The 25,422-nt window shown below is 38.3% G+C and overlaps 1 protein-coding gene and 1 long non-coding RNA gene across 4 annotated transcripts in view; one reads left to right on the top strand and one right to left on the bottom strand.

Annotated features, from left to right (window-relative positions):
• The window catches only part of tube1 (tubulin, epsilon 1), a 50,970-nt gene continuing 25,548 nt past the window's right edge, over nt 1-25,422 (bottom strand). The window contains exons 11-13 of one of the 3 annotated variants that reach the window (XM_082148498.1): nt 14,301-14,475; nt 13,640-13,821; nt 1-137 (exon numbers count right to left, since the gene is read on the bottom strand). In XM_082148498.1, the coding sequence (XP_082004624.1) occupies nt 13,672-13,821; nt 14,301-14,475 (325 nt within the window). In that variant the 3' untranslated portion in view covers nt 1-137; nt 13,640-13,671. Of the gene's footprint in view, nt 138-13,157; nt 13,822-14,300; nt 14,476-25,422 lie in introns of those variants that run through there. The other 2 variants (XM_082148499.1, XM_082148500.1) reach the window with 2 other exon arrangements.
• On the top strand, nt 12,164-12,500 carry LOC309482945. The gene is made up of 2 exons (XR_014200454.1): nt 12,164-12,224; nt 12,360-12,500. It is a non-coding gene; the product is annotated as an uncharacterized lncRNA (long non-coding RNA).

The raw sequence follows: 25,422 nt of genomic DNA on the forward strand, positions 1-25,422 counted from the left end.
GCTTTCCCAACAAGTCCACAATGCTGAACATAGACTTCCACTGCAAAGGAGGATCTAACGTACGCTGGAAGATGCAGTGGATCACGTCTTGTGTGTGTCAGAGGAAGTGTAACGGTGACGACGACATGTTCTCAGAGCTGCACTTAATATAAAACAGAGACAAAAAAAAAAAGGAAGTACACAATGCTTATTAGTTTTACTTAAAGCAAGCATATTCACAGTTTTGGCCAGAAATACTCTATGCAAGTATGTAAACGAAGACACAAGTAATTGTCAACACACTCCTGTTGTAAATGTGTTCATGCACTTTGGTGCAGGTAATAAACCTCAGTACCTCAGAGCTGCTTTCAATCGTCTGCCATTGAACTGAATGTGTTGGTTCAGGCAGCTATACGCTTTTATAACATGTAATGGCATGGTTCAGAAAGACCTAATTCAAACTGTTGTTTTACAGTAGTTTACCAAGAAGAGGTAAGACCAAATGTGTTTTCACTAATGAAACTATCCAGTATCCACTTTATTTTTAATGTAGAGCAAGCGCAGCCATTTGTAAATTGAATGTGTCTGGCTTCGTGTCATCCGCTTACAGTTATTTTTAGCTGTACAAAACAGCTTGTAATGCTGCTTGATAATGCAAACTGGCATTTCTTACCATTTTATTTTAATGTATTGTCATAATTATAAACTAGTTTGTAGCACAAATAGTTGTAATGTTTACTGCACTTTGTTATTCTTCTAGTTATTTACCTATAGCAGCTAATGAATCAGAAGTCTCACACATTCACAAAAATATATTTTTCCACAATGTAAAATAAGGTGGATTATTTTAGAGTCGACGCAGAAAGTGCAGTGTGTACTTGTCTTATGAAATGACTTTCATAAGCACCAGTGAAATTGTGTCTGCATTCACATATTTGAGTAGAGTATGTTTCATGCGTAAACACCCAACTGTCTGAACAAATCAAAATCAGTGTTTTACTCTGTTGTTTGGAATATGGCAAGTAAAGAAGAAGGGGAGACATTTTGTAAACACTTTAATGAAGCAATGTCAAACATGTAAATACAAGTCTTGCTTTAACTATGACTCAAATCCTCAGTCACAGGTACCTGTAGAGATAACACTGCATTATCAAGTGAACTTGTAGGATAACATGCTGACCTTCCAAAAACTCAGCTCAGAGGTTAAACATTGATATATGCTTCTGAGTAAGTCAAAAGTCCGAATAATTTAAACCTCTTTAAAAAAAAATTATCCTGGAGTGAAGCTCAACCAACTAGAGGTGACACTGAAAACAGAAATCGTGCCAAAGGCAAGATCTATAATGGAATACCCAGGGAAAGCCATCCTTTTGCATTCCTATTCATGTTCAACTGCATAAATATTCATGAAGGAAAAATATATTTTTCATAGCTTTAGAAGGTCTGAACAGAAGACAAGATAAAAGTAATTTAAAATAGAGCATTAATGTGGTGCAGTATATGGGGAAAGATAATATTAATATAAATAATATATTCAGGGGCAAACTGACGTCAAGAGTCGGATGAACCAGCACAGTACACACTCCTATCGGTAGCTGCCGCAGTGCTGTGCATTTGCAAAGAGCTGAACTCTCTTGAACTTTGCAACAATTGACTTCCAGACAATTAGTCACTGCATATTGTTATTTCTTACCATTTTTGTACCTGGACAGTGCTGTTAAAAGACCAAATTCAACATACACCTTATTGATGATGCATCCTACATATGGGCAGACAGATAAACATTTAACACAATATGTACGCAACACACTTAACTGCACGTTAAGCGTTTTTCCAAAGAAAATCATTATAGAGAAAATGTTTGATATGGCTTAATGCATTAAGATCATATTCCGTGCTTGTGTGTTCCTGTATATAGCATGCATCATCAATAAGGTGTATCCTGAATTTGATCTTTTAAATAGTACATGAAACCACGTTACGTGTTTAGGATGTCCTGCTGTTTGGAGTGATTGAAATACTGTGGCGGGTGCCTTTATGGATCACAGGTATCCAGAACTTGCTTTTCTGTTCACATATATTTGAGAGGTGATCTTAATATTCATGGCTTGTAACAGAATCATAATTGACAGCCCTGTGCTGCAGTTGTATGGGTGTTTTGCTCTCCAGGTCTCTGTGCCAGTCATGGGACTTAAAACTATGAATTGCTGTATGTGTGAACAGCTCTTGAGAATTTGACCCACCTATAGGGTATCTGTATGCAGTACTGGGCAGATTAATCGCAAATTGTAGTCTTTTACTAATTTCAAATTACATGACGAAAATTGTAGTTAGTAATGTAATCTATATTACTCATTTTAGGTAATGTATTCGGACTACTTTTAGATTACTTTTGATCAAACTTGTTTAAAATCTCAGGGGTCTCCAAGAAAATGTTTTAGGTTTTGGGGTTTTCCCAAAAAAAAAAGTTTGGGAATCACTGCATTACATGAACAAATAATTATAAACATGAAAACAGCAATGACATTACACATTCAACGTTTTCTAGGATTTAAATATTTTTGTCACTGCTGATGCATAGCTGTGAAACACTCTTTATCATATCCAGTGTTTAGTAGTTCCACATTGTGAACATAGTCAAAGCTAAACCGTATGACACAATCAGATTTTTTAGAAAAGAAAATATAAGGGTAAAAAGATTGAATAAATGATGAATAATTTGCTGCCATTGTGTGAATACATAATCATATAATCTATAAAAAGTAACTGTAATCTGATTATGAGCATTTTAAAACGTACTGTAATATAATATAATTACAAGTACTACATTTTTGGAATCTGATTACGTAATCCATGACATTTAATCAGTTAATACCCATCACTGTCTGCATGTTTAAGGATATTACATTTAAGACCTTTTATGACTTTATGCAAGAATTTAAGATTGAATTGAATTAAAAACCTATGAGGTATTAAAATGTTTTAAGGGAAACATAGCTTCAAACACGACAACATGATCAATGAACTGTATCACTGGTCATTAGAGAATGACAAAAATACTTTAGGGACCTGCAACAATTGATTAAACAGGCATAAATTAAAACCTTCTGAATGAATGATTATAGGGATATGAAAACAAGTGTAAAGTAAAAATAAAGCTAACCTGCAAACAAATCACCTGCCAACAGGTCAATATAGAGAGCCATATTAAATGAGGATGAGAGTTTGACTGTGCCAATGACAAGACTATAGAAATGACTGTGTGTGTTAATCTAGTATTACATAAAGTGGCATTTCTTGTGTTTTACTGAAGTGTAATAAAAAATGAACCTGTTTCCTTCTATTAAAACTACATTATTCAGGCAATGTTTGATATTATGACTATTTTATTAACTTTTTCATACACAAAAACAAACAAACTGTAATAACATTTTACAGGTGAAGTGGCACTTGTACATGGATGGGCAATTCCTTTCCCTGAAGGCTACTGTCCTGCAGAGATGAGGTACATCCCTGATCCAACACCTCTATAAACAAATCTAACCAAAGTCTTCAGGATTACTTGATAATTACAGGTAGGTTTGTTAGATTAGGGATGGAGCTCAACTCTGCAGTACCAGAACTGTCCATCAATGCACTAGTGTCACCAAAACTCTCTTTGTCTGTTATAGATCCACAGATCCACTCCGAATTCACACCACTGGTTGAGCCAATGTTTCTATGGGCCCTATCATATACCTGGCGCAATGCAGCGCCAGGCGCGACGCAAGTGTTTTTTGCTAGTTTCAGCCCGACACAGTTTTCATTTTCACGTCCTGCTTTAAATAGCAAATGCATTTGCCCATTTGTGCACCCATGGGCTGCTGGTCTGAAATGATGTGTGTTCAAGTGCATTGTTGGCGGGTTGCTATTTTGAGGAACTGGAACTGACAAACAAAAACCTGTTTGTTTTTTTTTTGTTATTTAAAGGGGGGTCAACAACGCGCGTACAATCAGCTTATTACATTCACAGGAACGCGCATCAGCACACAAACATGCCAAATATTAAAAATGAAAGGATTACAATGCAAGAGATTATTATTGTGTACATAAAGATATGGTGGAATCCGGTTTGTCCCGTAGATGGTCCGTTTCCTCGCTGGAGAAGCGTTCAGTTTTTTCGCTTGCAAATTCCGGCATGTAAATAGCGAATCCACCATGGCGCGAGCGCAACTGGCTTTTAAAGGGAATGGGAGATGAGACTCTGATTGGTTTATTGCACATAAAGCCCAAAACACACCCATTACTCATTAAGAGAATAGGGACAACGCTTTTAGACCATGCGCTGGGAGCGCCGACCATTTTTCACGCCGTTAAACTAGCAAAAGTGGATTTGAACGCCCTAAGTGCACTTGCGCTGTGCGCTTAGATTGTTAAAATAGGGCCCATAGTCTCTACAAAAGAGACAGTTTACATCAAGAAAATATTGGTCCAATTTGAAAGTATTGTTTATTATACATGTAGATCACTTTGTCTAGTATCAAAGACTACGTACACAAAAAGGCCTGTTCTGGCCGTAATTGTTTCTCATGGGGCCGTAAGATATTCTTAATGTAGCATCTGGACCAATCAGACACACACAAATTATTAATTATATTTAATGAATAATCCAGCAAACTTACTCTCCCAACAAAGGTCTGTGAAACTTCCCCCAAAACTAACATCCCAAATGAAGCTAACACACTGGCAGAACCCGGTGTCCTGTTACAGGAAACATTAGCCCCTTTCACACAGCGTGATGATCCTGGCAAATTGCCGGCAAATTTCTGTGTGAACGCAAACACGACCCGGGATTGATGCCGGCACCGATGCCGGGTTGGGGACCTAGTAACATTGCCGTGTTCAGTACCGGAACGCGCGCTGTGTGAACAAAAGTCATAATAATGCCGTGTCGTAGTGATGACGCTGAAGCCGGGAATGTTTGCCAGCTAGTGAAACGGTACGTAATGCGCAAGTTTATGATCGAATCAGAGAAAAAAAAAAGCACAAGCGTGGTTTCTCGAGAGAGAAATCGCAGCTCAAGAGCAAACTTAAGACGCTGCTGAGACATTACAAGTCACATCGATGTCACGTGTCTTTACGGGATTTTTACGGGTTGTGTGTGATCTCTGATTCCGGAAAATCACTGGCAGTGTGAATGAATCAAAATCAAATGAACCCGGGTCAAATCCCGGGTCACTTTATCCGTGTATTTTCCGGAATCTCTGTGTGAAAGGGGCTATTAAGACTGATAAGACTTTTACGACCCAAAAGGAATTTGCAAAGAGTTGTGACTCTCACTTAATTCTTGCTGAGAAGGAGAAATAAACCCTTTTAATCCTATATATTCTATATATAACCACTTGAGAAATGTTTAAACATGTATCTAATTTTCCCATCTCATGATTTTCCTTTTATGTGGTTTGGCCTATGTATTCATTCTCTCTTTTAAACTCTTTTGGATTAATGTTTCAGACTTGTATACTATGGTTAACCAAAATCATATGTGTAGCATGTTTAGTCTCTATAAACTCCAATCTTCGTCCCCCATTTGTTAATTTACATTACATTTTTCTAACTTTGTGATGCATTAATATTATAAGAATCTTGAAGATTCTTTTGTTAAACACCCAATCAAATTACATGTTCAAAGGCCTGCTTGAACAAAAGGTCGAAAAGAAATTCCCTCCAAAGGGAACAACTTCTTATTGGCTCACAACCCTCCAAAGGGTGTGACATCTTCCCACTTTAAAAATCACTGATCACAAGATCACGCCTCTTAGTCCCTTTCTGAAATCCTGATGTGAAGATGATGCTGAACTAGAAGTTTTCTAAGGACCCCCAAGCTTGTGCCAGGCTGCAGCCTTGTCTTTCCATTCACCAAAGAAAGATCCTCTGACTCCCACTGGTTCACTCTCATCAAGACAACATCAGCAAAGATCAACTGGAGCCTCAACAAATTGCACCAGGACAGTTTAATTCAAATGGGCAAGACATGCAAGTATCAAACTTAGTCTCATTATTTGATACATTAAGTATCCTTACCCCTTTTAAAGAAGGGCGTGTTAGAACTAAACTGATGGTTTGCTCAAGGCTGTTGATCTGCTGAATTTCAAACAATGCAATAACTTCTTGCTTTCCTGTATTCTGCTTCAGCTCTCTTTCCCTTGGTAAACTGTGTGCATGTATGTATGTATGTATGTGTTAGAGTAGTTTAAGTGTTTAGTCTAATTAATAAAGTCGTGTTCATATCACACGTAAAGTTGTCCGTGTCTCAAGCTCATACTGTTCCTAGTCCCTAATCCCTAATCATGTAGATTTTGACTACAGGCTCTGAATAGTACTGTACAGTAAGACAGACATGTCCCATACCCCGGAAATTTACATTTCAGTAAAATTAATAAACAATTAACATTGAGTGTTCATGGCACAAACAGGTTAATTGATTGTAATATTAATTTTACTACATTAAGTTAATTCTATAAACTGATCCAAATATTCATAATTAATTATAACAAGTTATGATTGATTATTAATATTTATTTAGAGCTAATTTGCAACATAATAATTTACAGGGGCTGGTCGGTGATTTAATTGCTGTCCGAATCCAGAATGTCAGTGTTTTTCTACCACCACAAGTGCAAAATCCCCGGCCAAATTACCTTGTTTTTGTTGTTGTTGTTTTTTTGATACACACCAAGGTCGTGAGGTGATTTAATTGCTTTCCGAATCCACATCACTGAGTTTACAAGAAGAGATTAATTGAAAATGTACTGTTTAAATCCTTTTTGTCCACTGCTGAGCACCATAGGATAACAATTATGCTTTGCTGTAATTTGGATCCATTTTAATGAGTTAGCCGACTCATGGGCCTTTCACACAGGACGCGAATAGCGTGTCAAATTCGCGTCTACCGCGTCTAGTTTGACGCTTGACCACATGTGTACATTCGCGTGTCAAGAGCGAGATTGACGCGCGTAAAAACAAAAGTTTGAAGCGAAATTTACGCGCGTCAGAGGCGAAAGTTTCGAAACCCGTTGACGGCCATCTTTTTTAGATGTTTATCGAGCATTAGCATTAGCATTAATCGAGAGAGTCACCGCTCGTATATGCTCTGGAGAGCAGAAACAGCTGTGTAGGGGACATCGTCGCTGTACTCGGGTCCACCAGACTCTCCGGAGGGTTTCAGGAGTTTCACAATTTGGTCCAGGACCTAGGTTTGGTGGACCTAACGGTGAGGACGCTGACGAGGACAGCGTAGGCCGTATAAGGCCTCGGCCTCGAGTGGTCGCTGCCTGACGAGCCCGCGCTGTACAGCCCGGCGCGAGGTTCACCCTCGCCCGCACTCACCTAATCTGTCATTTATTTTTGTTTTGATAATAAATGGAGCCAGTCTCCAAAAGTGAAACCTGTCCTGTGATTTTTTTTTTAGTTTGTATACACTAAATTGTATTTGTTGTCTTCACATTAGATTAATAATGTTTCATATAGATATGGAATAAATTGCATTCAATACAAAATGAGTATCTCTCATATATTGAAATCGAGTTTTTATGTGAAAGATTTGCTTTGTTGTGCATTTTAGTCATATTACAAAATAATTTATTGAGGCCAAACATAAAATAACATTATAAACTGTCACTTCACCACGTGACAGCAGCAAGCAGGCTCCTGATTGGTTAACGCGGCGCGAATTGACGCAGAAGTTCAGATTTTTCAACTCGGGCGGCAGACGCGAATTCGCGTCAAACACGAGAATGCACAAAAAGCACTACATAAAACATTCTACCGCGCCGCGCTCTACGCCTCATTCGCGCCGCAGGAATTTTTTACGCGCGTAAAGCCATACAGTGCGAGTCTCCGCAGACTGCGCGCGCACCTCCCCAAACGGACGAGGCGTTTATACTTGACGCGCTCGCCGTTGTACTATTCTTTGAAACGATAGGGGGCGACTCAAGTAATTATCCTCTAAACCATCAGGAATCAGCGGTTAGAAAAAGAAGCTATACACACGTGACAATGTTTATTTTAGTACACGGCCACCAATACCACACTACAAGAAGAATCGTGTAAAACCCAGTAAACCCTGAGATTATTACTAGTGACAATTTACAAAATATAGGCCTATGGATATGAGAATATGTATACAATATAAATAAATTAACAATCTCTTATATTTTCTAATTTCACTAAACATTTCATTAAGTTTCGTGAACATTTTTATTAAACATGGACCTTTATGTTCATTAAAAACACTTTTTATGCTATTGTATGCTCATTTGTTAAATGTAAGCAACTAATTTAGACGTGCAAACTGGGTGCCGGTGTGGTGAGAAGTTCGAGCTCGGCCAGATTCGGCTCGAAGTCGTTCACCTTCGGATGCGGCGCCGCGCGCGTTGTTACAAAAAATGTCGCGCACACCGCCAGGCGAAATGGGTCTTGCGAACCCAAAGCGCACGACTGCCCACACCGCAATGACGTCATTTTTGCCGCGCGCACCTTCGCGCTCATGCGGACGCGTCGAGTATAAACAAGGCTTAACGCGTCTTTGCATTGACTTAACATTGAAATCACTCGCGCCTGACGCGCAATTCGCGTCCAGTGTGAACGCACCATTACACTTTTATTACTGAAATGCTGTAAAGTATTTACAAGAACAATGTGCACTTTCATCACCACTCAAAGGATAAAGAAAAGCAAGCAAACATTTGAAATGGCAGCAACTATACACATTTAAAAATATAAACCAAGCAGCTTTATGTTTACCTCATGTCAATAAGATGCTGTATTAACTTATTTCTGCTCATTTCCACATTTTTTAAATGACATGCATTATTTTGAGATAAAAAACAAATAATTAGGATATTATTTTCCTATTTTTAAATAAAATATGAATTTATTCTAATTCCAAGCATATGACATTTTATTTACAGCAGACAATCATGCGAATGAGGCAGAATTTCTGAAAATGTGCTTATTAAAAGTGCTGGAGGCATTTTGTGATTATTTATATTATACAACATTTCTAGGGGTATTAAGGGGTGCTGAATCCAAATCTGCTGTATATGAAGCTCAAAAATTTCCCAAAATGCCTAAAAATTGAGAAATTCAAAATGGCCACCACCGCCAGGCTGAAATTTATTTTTCAGTATATCTTTTTGACTAAACAAGGTACAAACAAGAAATAAATGTGCTTTTGTAAGTTTTCCTACATGGGCAATTCAATGCCATATTCAGATTTGAGATCTAATGTGAAGAAACTGCTTAGATATTGCAAAAATAGTTGTTTTTAACTATGAACTATTATTAACTAATTAATGAGTTATTATTATTAATATTATCAGGCTACTTTTACTTAGTTTGTATTTTGTTTTGAGGTAAAATGTGTCAAATGTGCTGTAATACACTCCCCAACCTTTGTCCTCCCCAATATCACCCTGCCTATCCCCCGAGCTTAGCCTTTCTCACACTTCTCAGAACGGCTGATCGGAAACATAAGACAGCTAACAGGTAAAGTCATGTCCAGTGTATATTTTCATAATGTGACATGTTTTCATAAACATCCCAAGGGGATCAATAATATTTCTATGTATCTATCTATCTATCTATCAAGTTTAAATAATTGTAGTATATACACTCACCTAAAGGATTATACGGAACACCATACTAATACTGTGTTTGACCCCCTTTCGCCTTCAGAACTGCCTTAATTCTACCTGGCATTGATTCAACAAGGTGCTGAAAGCATTCTTTAGAAATGTTGGCCCATATTGATAGGATAGCATCTTGCAGTTGATGGAGATTTGTGGGATGCACATCCAGGGCACGAAGCTCCCGTTCCACCACATCCCAAAGATGCTCTATTGGGTTGAGATCTGGTGACTGTGGGGGCCATTTTAGTACAGTGAACTCATTGTCATGTTCAAGAAACCAATTTGAAATGATTCGAGCTTTGTGACATGGTGCATTATCCTGCTGGAAGTAGCCATCAGAGGATGGGTACATGGTGGTCATAAAGGGATGGACATGGTCAGAAACAATGCTCAGGTAGGCCGTGGCATTTAAACGATGCCCAATTGGCACTAAGGGGCCTAAAGTGTGCCAAGAAAACATCCCCCACACCATTACACCACCACCACCAGCCTGCACAGTGGTGACAAGGCATGATGGATCCATGTTCTCATTCTGTTTATGCTAAATTCTGACTCTACCATCTGAATGTCTCAACAAAAATCGAGACTCATCAGACCAGGCAACATTTTTCCAGTCTTCAACTGTCCAATTTTGGTGAGCTCGTGCAAATTGTAGCCTCTTTTTCCTATTTGTAGTGGAGATGAGTGGTACCCGGTGGGGTCTTCTGCTGTTGTAGCCCATACGCCTCAAGGTTGTGCGTGTTGTGGCTTCACAAATGCTTTGCTGCATACCTCGGTTGTAACGAGTGGTTATTTCAGTCAAAGTTGCTCTTCTATCAGCTTGAATCAGTCGGCCCATTCTCCTCTGACCTCTAGCATCAACAAGGCATTTTCGCCCACAGGACTGCCGCATACTGGATGTTTTTCCCTTTTCACACCATTCTTTGTAAACCCTAGAAATGGTTGTGCGTGAAAATCCCAGTAACTGAGCAGATTGTGAAATACTCAGACCGGCCCATCTGGCACCAACAACCATGCCACGCTCAAAATTGCTTAAATCACCTTTCTTTCCCATTCTGACATTCAGTTTGGAGTTCAGGAGATTGTCTTGACCAGGACCACACCCCTAAATGCATTGAAGCAACTGCCATGTGATTGGTTGATTAGATAATTGCATTAATGAGAAATTGAACAGGTGTTTCTAATAATCCTTTAGGTGAGTGTATTTTAGCATTTTTTATCACTAAAAGAAGCCTATTAGCACGATTAGCTAGATGACATCAATGTCAGTAAACTTAACACACTTGCTTTTACACTGACTGATTGGAGGAAAGACTTTAAATTTATTTCATTTAACCCTTTCGCACGTACGATCACACCGGTGTGATCAGTCTAGGCTGGTCCCTGGAGCGTACGATCATACCGGTGTGATTAGAACGGTCAGTGCATCACGTGATCAACTGCTAAATTCAAATGTGCTTTCGCACATTGGCTGGCGCTAAGCCAGAGACAGGCGCGCTCAGAGCTGTCATATATCAAAACTTTTCAGTGTTTTCAACCACATAATGTTTATTTTAGGTTTCAGACATATAAATTCACATAAGAACTAAAAAAAAAACAATACATTCAGAGTATGTCAAATACACACTGATGTCTATGGAAGAGGCAATAATAATCCTTTCCATTATAATTAGACACGTTTTATTCATATCAGATACCCATTGTGTAAGTAACTTCTTCTCCCAGTTCACCTGGCACTTACTTTTATGTATTTCGGGAGAAGTGGCGGCCGTAGTGGTTGTAGTATCAGGTGGGTTTGCTGAAGCGACCACTGTCAAGTCATCAGATCCAGAACTTGAAATCTCCTCTCTGTGTGCTGACCATGAGGAGGCTGATACACGACTGATTTTGCACTGCATCCATGCTCCTATGGACACAATAGTCGTGTCAGCTCGTGACACAGACGTGCTTCTTCTACTTCTAGCACATCATGACAGAATTGGATGTACCCATCTCTACATGAAAGCCGGGACATCAAAGGATCCAAAGTATTTTCCAGTACATGACATTCGTAAGTTACTCTCTGATGATCAAGTGGACACACTTCTTGCCTTCCATGCCATCACTGGCTGTGATAGTGTGTCTCAGTTCAGCGGTCACGGAAAGAAAACAGCCTGGCAGGTGTTCGAGCAACATCACACCGATCTTACTGGCCTTGGGAAGGGCCCTCTCACAGAAGATATTGTGAATTCAACAGAGAAATTCATCTGTAAGATGTATGGTGTGCCCGAGGTTGATACATGCAACAAAGCAAGAGTGAAGTTGTTTTTTCAAAGGTCGTCCACAAGAGACTCTGCCTCCAACCTCAGATGCAGTAAAGTTTCATATCATGCGTTCACACTATCAAGCGACAATCTGGAACCAAGCTCACCTGCCACATCCTGATCTTCCTCCAGTGGATGAAATGGTATGGATGCACAAGGAAGGTCAATTAGTGCCACGGCTAATGTCTCTGCCACCTATGCCTAAAGCCTGCAGGGAGTTCACTTCATGTGGGTGTACCAAGGGATGCCTCAGCCAATGCTGCAGCTGCAGGTATGTGTATAGGGAATTAGCTGATGTTGATCATTGTGTACAAGAATGTACAAATATGATAGACTGGTAGAGTATTCCAATGTACCTGTACTTGTACTGGTTGTAATCTATCTATTCTATTCTTCTATTATTCAGAAAGAGTCACATGGAATGTATAGACGCATGCAACTGCAGGAAACTTGACAACACTTGCCAGAACATTGAAGAGGACTGCGAATAAGCTGTCACTGTAACTTACTGGCATATAGTTCAATAAATATCACCATGACCCATGGATCTTCCTGCTTTTGGATCTTATTTGATTGACAACCTCTTTATCACTAATGACCACATTTTTCTCTATACTTGTGTGATTTTCAAGCTGATTATTGACACTTGATCTAAATCAGGACAGGATGTTAAATTCCCCATGTGTGAAAACCTGTGAACATTTATTTAAAGTTTGTAACTTTTTGTATTTGTTTGTACATTTGACCTCAAAACAAAATACGTAAGTAAATGTAGCCTGATAATATCAACAATAATAGTAATAATAATATTAATAATAATAATAACTTAATTATTAATTAGTTAATAATAGTTCATAGTTAAAAACAACTATTTTTTGCAATATCTAAGCAGTTTCTTCACATTTCATCTCAAATCTGAATATGGCATTGAATTGCCCATGTAGGAAAACTTACAAAAGCACATTTATTTCTTGTTTGTACCTTGTTTAGTCAAAAAGATATACTGAAAAATAGATTTCAGCCTGGCGGTGGCGGCCATTTTTAATTTCTCAATTTTGAGGCATTTTGGGACATTTTTGAGCTTCATATACAGCAGATTTGGATTCAGCACCCCTTAATACCCCTAGAAATGTTGTACAATATAAATAATCACAAAATGCCTTCGGGGTTCTGATTTTGTGAAAATTGACCCTGTCTAAGTGTGTTCCCGAGTTCGTAGGATCACAAAACTCGCTCCTCAACAGCGAATAATTCGTCATCCGAATGCATGAGTTTAACACTGAGGTGCCATGCAAATGTATTTACAGATGTCCACAGGAGAAACGATTACCATCCGAATAGGGCTAAAGATGGTATATTACAATGAAAGGGAGAAAGTGCAGTGTGCAATATAGTGGAATAAGATATACGCCTTCTAACTAAAAGACCAAATCGCTGATTAGTAAAGTATTTGCGTCCCTGCAGCTGCTGTTAATGCTTTTAAAAAAGCATAAGAAACAACATTTATGAGACAGTTGTTGTAAGATTTCATTGGTGATTTCAAATATGAAATTTAATCGTAAGCTTTGTGAACAGCTTTGGAGAATTTGATGTTTCCCCATTCAAAGAGATAGGAGCTGTACTTGCATGACTGAAATAGCTGCCCGAGAGGAGTTTCAAAGATGGCCGCCGACTGAAATGACTTGCCTTGAAAGGGTCTTTGCTAGTATACACAGCGGTCAGGTGGCGATGGTGAGTCTGGGTGCGTTGGGCATGAGAGGGTGTTCCAGGTGTGTGTAGTCATCAATAAGATCTGAGATAGATGATAGTGCCTCATTAAACCCTGCCAACTCCATGCCATCCACTGCTAGATAATGATGCAAGTGAGCCTGAGGGCAGAACAAACAAAACACCATTAATACATACTGTACATATGGACACTAAAATATAGGAATGTGAAGCAAAATATCAAACCGTGTAGCTTTTATTTTAAATGAAAATTTTAAATGGTCACAAGTTTGAGAGACAATACAACTATTTTCAAAGGTGAAATGTGTAACTGTTTAAGTCAAAATACTTTTCAGTAAGACATAAGACAACTTAAGCCATTTGGTTTCCCTGAAAAGTTTAAGTCCTATGGCGCCATCATCCCAACCATGAGCCGGATCCACGAAACAAGAAACATTCTTAAAAACACAATTCTCCTTTACTTGACATCTTAAAAGCCCAACGCATGACATGAAACCATTTACTTCCCCTTAAACTGTCATCATTAAGAAAACTAGTGTCTGTGCAATAAAAAAAACACAGAAGGCAATTATGAATATGTGATGTGTGATATGCTATACAGTGGTGCTTTGGGACACACCTTCCTACGGTAGAGTTTCACAAAACGTTCCCTTAATTCAAAAAAGGTAGATTTCACACATGTGTTGTTGGCTAAGGCCAACAGAGAATGTGAGTGACACACAGGAGGGACTGAACACAGGCTAGTCTTCCATCCCTCCTGATTCCATGGGACAAATGGCAGGGTGGGCTTTAGCCTAAAAAAGAAGAAAAAAGAAGAACACAGATTATTCTTTACTTCGAAATAGAGAGATGCAAGTAAATAATCAAGGATTATATACAGATCACTTCATTAAAAGAGAGATATACTATAGCTCTATTCCTACTTAGACAGCATTTTAAAGCGTCACAGGAGTGCTCCTAATGCAAAGTCTTTCAAATAGTAGACAACAACAACCACAAAAAAAGATGCTGCGAGTTGGCCAAAATGTAGGACAGCAACTTTCAAGGATAAGAAAGTGGATGAAACTAAAGAATTATAAATAATCATATTTCATTAAAGTTGCCTTATGAAACTTTTGCCTCACTATCGCCATCTCTGTTTAAACATAAAATTGCAAGTTACTTTAGTTATTTTTTTTATTTTTGTGAGTATTTTGAGTAGTTATTATTTATTAGTGCTTCAGCACTGCTCCTCTGCGTGGATGAATCGGTGATCACAAATCAGAATGGATCTGACATTGTACATCGACATGACAATAAGAAGTATGTCCTATTAGGCCACATGTGCCAAACTCTGCTCCTGGAGGGCCACTGTCCTGCAGAGTTTATCTCCAAAACACCTGCCTGGAAGATTCTAGTAATCCTGAAGACCTTGATTGGCTGGTTCAGGTGTGTTAAATTAGAGTTGAAACTGAGTTTGACAACCCTGTACTAGGCATGTATCCGAAAATATGTCATCTGAACAAACCAGCCACTACCAATAAGAGGTAGTAGGTAGTGGTGCAACGGATCATCATTGATCCGTGATCCGTTCGGATCAATATCTTCGGTTCGGCTCTCACGTGATCCGCGGATTGATTTATGAAAAAAAAGTTGTGCGCATGTTCAGTCCACACACCGCGTGGTCATGGCGAGCGTTATGAACCGCAGAGAGCGTGACGCCTCATTCGCGCCGCAAAACCTCCAGACGTGCGTAAACGCGTCTTTACATTGACTTCACATTGAAATCACTCGCGCCAGACGCTCTATTCGCGTTTGGTGTGAACGCAGCATGGGTGACGGCGAGAGAGAGAGAGAGAAAGAGTGCCTGCGAGTGCGAGCGAGCAAGGTAATACGTTGTCAAATATGTTTAAACTTAAATGAACTACATACAAGTAGTTATGTCTCTTTGTATTAATTTGTCCTGTTATTGACATAGGCCTAATGCACGTCATTGACAAAATGCGCAACCAGATGTTCGAATAATTCGAATATGTGTTTTTTAGAGGGAATATTCGAACATCATTTTTGAGCAATTTTGAGCAATTGAGCAATTTTGACAGCCCTATATGACAGTGGAAACACATAAAGCATTGGTCCATGTTTAAAGGAAGGAGATGCCGTTTTATGTTGCACTTTAAGTTGTTTTTCATTAATTATGTTAAAAAGAATGTATGTTTTTTTTTTGCTGATCCGAAAAATGATCCGATCCGTGACTCTGATCCGAGAAACGATCCGAACCGTGAGTTTTTTGATCCGTTGCACTCCTAGTAGTAGGGGGTGTGTCCACCCATAATGGGGGAGAGTGAGCTAATCAGCAGTAGGGGGCATGTCCACTCATAATGGGGGAGGAGAGAGAGTGAGTCAATCAGCAGTAGGGGGCGTATCCACTCATGATGGGGGAGGAGAGAGAGTGAGTCAATCAGCAGTAAGGGGCGTGTCCACTCATGATGGGGGAGGAGAGAGAGTGAGTCAATCAGCAGTAGGGGGCGTGTCAGAGAGTGAGCAAGAGGGAAATTGACTGTAGAAAGAGAGATGGCTGAGAGACATTAAAAAAGAGAAAAAGAAAAGGGTTATGATCAGGCAAGAGCTTTAGAACCCGTGTAATTATTAGAAAAGCTTTACAGCGCTGGAGGCTGTTTCTGCTCCATACATGAGTAACATTGGTTTTGAGTGTGTGCTGCTGGCTAACATCGAACTCTTGCTTGTATTTACTCTTGTGTATTTTATGTAAATTTTTTGTCCTTTCTTGTCATTCATTCGTCTTCTTCGTGTGTTTTTTAGCATTATTTTGCTTAGCTTCATCTATGATAAAGAGACATCCACTCTTGGTGGATTTTTGGGGGCAGTGTTTTTTGGGTTGACTTTAAGGGTGTTTTCACATATACTTCGTTTTAAAAGAACCAAATCCAGTTCACTTTAAGTGAACCAGAAAGCAAACCAGCCGAAAGTGACCTCAGTCCTTTTGGTGTTCACAATATAGTGGACTCAAAAGAGAACCCGGTTTCTTTTTTGATCCTCTTCTGCATTGAAGGGATCTCAGACCCTTTCTTGTTCACACCACAACCTCAAAAGAACTCAGATCCCAGCTTTCTGCATTTTGCATGTGCACTCTTCCACCTTCGACAACATCTGTCAGCAGTAGCGGAGTGGCAATCGGGAGAGTCTGGACTTTTCCCGGTGGGCCGGTAGTGTTTTAATGCTGCGAGGGCCGGTCTGATAATAGTTATACATTGCGAGTTATATTAGCAACACCATCTGGCGGCCTGATGTGCGGCATGCACATTTATTCAAGCATGCAAATTACGCACATGACTGCGAATAACTGCAGTGTCACGTGAGCGTAACTCTACCACTGCGTTAACATGTGAAGTGAATGTATTTCGTGCTGTACAGTATGTTGGGACGGAGGCGCCAGAACTGCATAGAATACACTGTAGCACAATAGTACGATATTTCTTCAAAAGCAGTACTTATGTTGAAACGAAATGCAAAGTGGACCGTGACCTCATCGCTTTCACATATCACAAAGAAATCGAACCACAAACGGACCCACAAACGAACCATACTCAGACCACCCCCTGAGGTACGGTTCGCTTTTTGATCCCTTTAGGGGGGTCTGAGATCACTTGGTTTGTTGACATATACACGCTAAACCGCTCCGAGAGCATTTGGAGGGTTCAAACGAACTAGGCGTGAAAACACCCTAAATATAAACAGTGTTCAACAATGATTCTCTGAAATCGCTTACTGCACCTTTAAATTATAAGTACTGCATCCTCAGCACACACCATATAGTAGCCAAGTCTTTCTGTTTAGAGACGTGACGTAACCACGCAAAGACGAATGATGTCAAACTAACATTTTATGTGAAATCGGACCCGATGGCTCAAATTATTATTAATTTTTATAAGCTTATCTTTGCGAATCATGGTAAGGTAGGGAGACTGATTTCTACGGTGACCGAGAAGTGCAAAACAAACCACAATTCTGAAAACAAAACAAATTTATAAACGCAATGGAAAGACTAAAAATAAATGAACAAGTTAGAAAACACAATAACAATTCCAAAAACAAAATAACAAATCAGAAAACACAACGACAAGACAGACAAAACGGAAAAGGCAGGTATAGCTGACATTATCGAGTATGTCTATCACTTTGCAAAAAACAAACAAACACTATTAGAATGCAGTTATAATGCCCCTAAAATTCCAGATATAGGGGCAATGACCCTGCATGAGCTTTTGTCTTATATAATATGGTAGCCTATAGTTAAGCACACAAGCAAGAGTGCTGTTTTTTCCACATGTGATATTAATTTTATACAGATCAATAAACAAGAAGTTAATATTGTGAATTACAATTTGTCACTCGAGGGAGACTCGAACTCAGGTCGTTCGCGTCAAAAGCTAAATCTGCTGTTATTGCTACATGCCACTCTCCCACTTTACCAGATCGAGTTCTTTTATAATTTTGTCTGACCAAACCAGACAGTGGTAAGAAGATTTTAATATGAAACGTTTTTTTTTTTCTCCATAATAATCGCACTAAATTAGCCGGTTAAATAGACAGCTCTAATATTTACACATGCACACGCAAATCGACTTTCTCCTGCCGCAATCGGCTGTACTTTCTGCATGTCCTGATTGACAGATGCCTCGTCCAATCAGCGGTCAGTATTCCATTCGACACATATACCTGCCTTTTCCGTTTTGTCTGACTTGTCTTTGTGTTTTCTGACTTGTTATTTTGTTTTCAGATTTGTCGTTCTGTTTTCTGATTTGTTCATCAAAGTTTCAAAGTCAAAGTTTATTTATAAAGCACTTTTTAAAAACAGCAAGTGTTTAACAAAGTGCTGTACAAGTATATCCTCTATCAATGATACAAACAATCAACAGCACAGAAATAAAAGCAATAAAACAACTCTCACATAGCGTCAAATGCCAGACTAAAGTAATACGTTTTAAGACTAGATTTAAAAACAGCAAGTGTTTCAGCCTGTCTAATGTACAGGGGCAAACTGTTCCAAAGCTTTGGTCCGGCTACTGCAAATGCTCTTTCACCCCTGCTCTTCAGCTTTATCCGTGGGACAACTAAGAGCAAATGGTCAGCAGACCTAAGCGCTCTTGACGGAGCATACGGCTTGATCAGTTCAGACAAATACTTAGGTGCAAGAGACCATTTAGAGATTTAAAAACAAACATCAAAATCTTAAAATTAATCCTAAAATGGACAGGCAACCAGTGAAGAGAGGAGAGAACAGGGGTAATGTGTTCCCGCTTTCGTGTACCCGTCAACAGGCGAGCTGCTGCATTCTGGACCTCTGCAGTCTGGAGAGAGAGGCCTGACTAATGCCTATATAGAGGCCATTACAATAATCCAGACGCGATGAGATAAAAATGTGAAGAAGTCTATGAAAGTCTATAAAAGACAGGAAAGATTTCACCTTGCTGAGTGAAATTGGAAAAAAATAGATTTAACTACCAAGTTAATCTGTTTGTCCAATTTAAAATCACAGTCCATAATAACACCTACATTTTTAACATGAGGTTTCACTAGTGGATTCAATTCCCCAAGATCCAACTGTAAGGATTCATAAGTGCCACCCGGCGAAAACAACATGACTTCAGTTTTATTTTCATTAAATAATGCCATCCAGGCCTTAATTTTCTCAAGACACCGTAATAAAGGCGCTAACATAGGAGTGTCTTTTCTTTTCAAAGGCAGATAAATTTGCGTGTCGTCTGCATAGCAATGAAAAGAAATATCAAATTTCCTAAAAATATGTCCCAGGGGGAGCAAATACAGGGCAAACAAAATAGGCCCCAAAATGGAGCCCTGGGGGACCCCACACGTAAAAGAAGCCGTTGAGGAGGCAAATTCTCCAAGGCGAACTGAGATCGTTCTTTCAGACAAGTCCGATTTAAACCATGCCAACGCAGTACCCTTAATACCAACACATTTTTCTAAGCGTGCAATCAAGATCTTATGGTCTATGGTATCAAATGCAGCCGAAAGATCTAATGAAATTAGAATCGCACAGTTCCCTGAGTCAGTAGTAAGTAACAAGTCGTTAGAAACCTTCAACAGTGCAGTTTCTGTACTATGCAAGGACTTAAAACCAGACTGAAACACTTCATGGATACTGTGTAGATCTAGGAATGCATTCAATTGTCCAAATACAACCTTCTCCAGTAATTTAGACAGAAACGAAAGTTTCGAGATACAGATGGTGGACAACCAGAATGAGACTTTTACAGCCGTTCCCGCGGCGGCAAAATTGGGATGTGTATTTGCTGCCTTTTACCGCTGAGTGGCGCTGTAATCACAGACTTTGAAAAGTGTCAGTTTATTCTCTTAATGACGTAATCTGCCGCGGCAGTAATCTGTGCTGAGGTCACAGATAAATTCAAGATAAATCTTGTGGTTTTAAACGAATTCAAATTCATTAAATTTAAAAAAAGTAGACACACGTTAACATTGTGTGCCCAGTTTTTCTATAATTTAGAAAGGCTATGTCAATAGGTTACTTGTCATTTACTTCGTGTTATTTTAATGTGTTTGTAGATTTATTAACTGAAACATAACAGTGAAATAAATTAAAATAATTTACCGTAAAATTAAAACATTTTCAGGACTTGCAGTTACTAACCGATGTTAGTCGGCTTAAGCATTCTTTGTTATATTCAGAATTAAATAGGCTTACTTGTTGTTATGATTATCAATTGAATTCTTTAATAAATAATCAACCACAATGCCTATTACTGCCGCAGAAAAAAATAAACCAGTCGAATTTCAAAGTCGTTCGCGAAATGACTATAGGCTATACCGGGTGGCGCAAGTGACAGGGCAAAACAGCAGCAACTGCGGCATTTTAAAAGGTAAGTTTCCTACCTATATATATATATATTTCATTATTTGAACAAAAATGAGACTGATTGAATATGTAAAAATATAAATCTGCTAAATTATTTTTCGGTGTGTGTGTGAATCATTCACGAGATTGAGATGACTGACAGTGATACCCGGCCATAGCAACGGAAGACATTTTTCAAAACAGATCGACCAAATCAGAAAAATACTTTCAATACAGTATTGCTTTCAATTAAAAAATAAACAATGAAAATGTAAAAGAAAATTAATTAAGTTTGAAAACCCATCGCACATTTCAAGGTATGAATAAAGTGTCGGGACAGTTTATTTATTTAAACAGGGTTGCATTGCATCGATAGTTTATTCCCTTTGTGATGCAAAATAAGAAACACAGAATCTTATTCTTGCAACATTTTAAATTTCTATTGTCAAAGAAATTGCAGCTAAATAAAAAAATTAAAACGGTACAAAACGAAAAAAGTTCAAAGCAACATAAATTAAGAACAGGCGTTTTTCTTTGCCTCTCTCTCGCTGGATATTTTTTTAGTAAGTTTGGTCTCCCTCACTGCGCGCGGCGGGTCTTTCTCGAAATTAAGCATTTCAGCGTAAAAAAACACCATACAGCTGATAATACTGTATATGTCGCTGTGTGTCATCCACACAAATCATGAAGAAAAAACTGTAACAAATAGCTTTTGTTCCTTCAAAGATACAACATGCCTTGCTGAATTCACCTTACAATAAAACGAGGTGGGTCGCGAATTAAAGAGCTCTGTATCTGCTAAATTGAAATTGTGTGTGGAAAACCTTTAAATTAGAGGTGGGCATAGATTAATTTTTTTAATCTAGATTAATCTAGATTAATTTTGAAATTAATCTAGATTAATCTAGATTAAAATGGCTCATTTGAATTCTGCCGAAGGCATTCAGAATATGTGTGCTACCCAAATAATGACTATAAAAGTAAGTCTTTGAGAACGGGTTTCTCAAGCCAGGTGGCGCATTAGACCAGGGGCTCATCTCCTGTTTCCAAAATGCATCACAAACTGCTTGAGAAAGCTGTTCTACTCATAGACTGTAAAAGGTTACTACTGTACTGTTACCGTCCGTAGGCAACATTAGGTAGGCCTATGTTATTATCAACTACTATAGGCTATCAATTAGGGATGGGCGATATGGCCTAAAATCTATATTGTGATATACATTGCACATTGCAGCCTCTTGCGATAACGATATACAGTATATTATAATAAAACCATTTCAGAACAGATTACACAGACCCATGCTAAACAACTGCTAAATGTTTTTTTTTTTAAAGGGTGTATGTAGTTTTGAGAACATATATTGTGCAAAACTGTAAGTATACAACATAATTTTGCAGATAAATAAAATTTAAGTACACTAGCTGCAGAGACTTAAGTAGGTCTAATGTTTATTATGGCTTGGAGCTTATGAAACCCCAAATTTAAAATTAGAATATTGTCTAACTGATGTCTTTTCAGTTAAAAAGAAACACAACAACGATTCTTAAAATCGAGATTATGTGCTACACCACTAAGATATATTGGAATGGGAATAATACGCGCGCGCTGGTATTCAGTGATATCATGTTTCGTTTTGAATTTGAGGTGGTCGAACGGATTAGTCGTGTGTTAACTTACCGAACTGTTACCCCACACACTCTGTATATAGTTTGCTGCTGCTCGTCTGACGGCTTAAACCCGAACCAAGTCCAAATAATGGATGTGGCACCGATCTTTTTCACCAGCTTTCACTTTCAGCCGTGTTTACTTAAGATGACGACGAATATGCGTTGCAGCCGGGTTTACCTCGCGGCCGCGGGTAGATTGCGTCATCATCTCCCAACCCAACTTGGAGAATAGATTAACGGCGATATTTTTTTATCGCGCGATAAGAGTCTCGCGTTAACGCAGCACGTTAACGCCGATAACGGCCCACCACTACTTTAAATACAATCAATAAAACTACAATATTTATAATTTAATAAGATATAGGGCCTATACTGTACATAGGCTATGGACTTTTGGAGATTTTGAGATTAATCCTTAGAATTTTGCCTTTGCCTGCTCATCAGGCTGGCTCCGACACTCTCCATATGAAAGACGGAACATTAACACCTCTGTCCTGCACCCCCACGATAAAGCAACTATTGCCTTCTCCAAACCCCCCACAGGCTAGCTGAGTTTGCAAAACAAAACAAAGAGTTTGCCACTCGTCGTGGTGTGCCAAAACACTTAATTATAAACTTCAATATTTCATTCAAAACAATCTCAAAACGCTTTGTGACATTTTGAAAAGCCGTGGATGCATTACTGCCACTGGAACCATGAACGCAACAGAATACTGGATCTGATTTTATTGTTTGTCGTTTAAACGTCATATATATATATAACAGAACTGCTTTTGAAATTACGATTGGAATTATTATAGGTTACAGAAGTAAAGTCATTGTATAATATTTGTTCCTTGGTGTAAAATGGAAATGCATGGTGATTTTATTTTGTAAATAGGCTATAAGCAAAAAACTATGTTTTAGAACTATAGACAAATCTCTCTGCATCAACAATAGACTATACAATGCATTAATAGGCTAATATAAAAATATCAGTCTAAGTTAGTTCGGGTTTCGAACCCGTGTCATCTAAATGATCGTAACGTAAGTTCAACCACTCGGCCACGATTCACTCGTTGCAACATGGCCTAACGTTCCAGTGTGTTTTCGCTCACACGAGCGAGAAGCGCTCTTCATTCAAAAGAACGCGCCGCCGCGTTTGTCGAACACTAATTCAACATGCTAGAATAAAACCTGGCTTTAGAACAATGCATAGCGCCACTCGTCGTGGTGTGCCAAAAAATTTACAATACTTTAGTTTCATTTATTTCAGTGTTAATGTTTGAGTTAAAAAAATCCTCTACAGATTAAATTAACACAAAGTCGGCTATAAGAATCCTTTATAGGCTACGGAAAAAGCAAAGGACTTACAGTCTTAACATTTAGGATAACAGAATTCGAAACATTTATTTTCAGTAGGGCCTAATACATTTGTAGGGATGTAATTTCAGTATGCTTTACCAACGCTATGTATTCAATTAAAGTTCCAAGAGGTCTGGTCTCTATATTTCCTTCCCAGCTGACACTAATATGCAAGTGCACAGCAAAAATCACAACTTGTGCTTGCTGCGAACGCAAGTTATTTAAGGTGTCTCAACTGTACACAGTCTACCCTACAGTGTGAATTCGTTACAAGGTTTCATTTAATTAAATGAATGTGCAGCAATTTGTACAAATAGAGTCTATAGGCCTAATATACTGTTGTAGCCATTAAATAATCTCATTTAGTATCATATTTGTTAAAATATTCTAATGTTATTTTTTTCCATCTATGTTGAATATGAAAAGTGAACAGCACGAGTAAGATAGGATGCATTATATCGAGAGATGGATATGGAGTGGGTCAGACATGATTTTGGCCACTTCATTAAGTTTTGTTTAGTAAAAAACCTTTCTTTAAAGTGAATTTCGTTTTCTATAAATTGTATCTTAATTTTAATCAATTTTTCATCAACCAATTGCTGGATTTAAGAGATAAGTAAGAGAAGCAAATATAACAGACACTAATCATGGAGGCGCCCGCGCGGTCACTTGCATTGCACGTCAGCTGGAGCGCATCTCATCCTCCTAACTTAACGAAACTCAGCGTATGCCTCACACAGACATGATAAATACATCAAATACACAAAGCTTGAAATGTCTTCAAACGAAAAAATTCAAAACGAAAAGAAAAAGGCTACTCTCTGATTATGTCTTTACGTGCATTTCTCTCTAGGTGCGTTCACTACAAATATGGCGATCGTCAACTTCATCTTTGCAGTCGACACTGTCAGAAAACACTAGTTTATTGATAAAAATCTATGCACGCATCACCGGATTTACAAATACACATCTTGCTTGTTGCACGCACATATTATGTCGAAAAAACGAAATATTATGTTGAAATAACATTATTATTAATAATACATCTTTTAGAATATTTGATTAAATGCTGCTTGTTCAATTTAATAAAATTAAAACTTTAATTGTGATAATTAAAATAATTGAAAATTAAATATTTAGTGGCCAAGTTTTGCTAATTTATTATAGGCTATTATATGCCTATTGCCTATATTAAGTAGGTCATATTAAGACAAGGCATATATTAAGTTATTTTAGCTGTTATGAGAAAAAAAATCTAACTAAATCTAAAATCAAAAAAAAATTCTAACGCCAATTCAACATGCCAGAATAAAACCTGATTTTTGAACAATGCGTAACGCCACTCGACCTGGTGTGCCAAAACACTACATTTTAAACTTCAATTTTTAATTCAAAACAATCTCAAAACACGTTGTGACATTTTTTTAAGCAGTAGCCTAGCCTATATAAGGGCATTGAAACCAGGATCTTAACTAAAACGCGTTCCGCGTAATCTCTCAAAAATTATGCCACACTACTCCATGTATTTTTTTTTTAAGGACTGCTTTTGAAATCACTATAAATTACTATGCAATTGTATCACTCACGAGAGCTCTTCATTTATCTAATTCCTCAATAGAATAGTAAAAATATTCAGCGTCATTGCTCCTAATATTGTCTCTATTTGTAACTTTTGATTCTATTTTTTCAGTTCTAAAATTTATTCTATCTTTGGTTCTATTCTGTTGTAGCCTAATAGGCCTATTTATATATATGAACAATATGCCTATTAGGCTTAGGGTTTTATATTTAACCCACTTAAATTTTAAAATACGGCAATTGCTGCTGTTTTGCACAATGTCCCTTTGCGCCA

This window comes from Leuciscus leuciscus (genome assembly GCF_965113295.1).
Source record: "Leuciscus leuciscus genome assembly, chromosome: 19".
Taxonomy (NCBI): domain Eukaryota; kingdom Metazoa; phylum Chordata; class Actinopteri; order Cypriniformes; family Leuciscidae; genus Leuciscus; species Leuciscus leuciscus.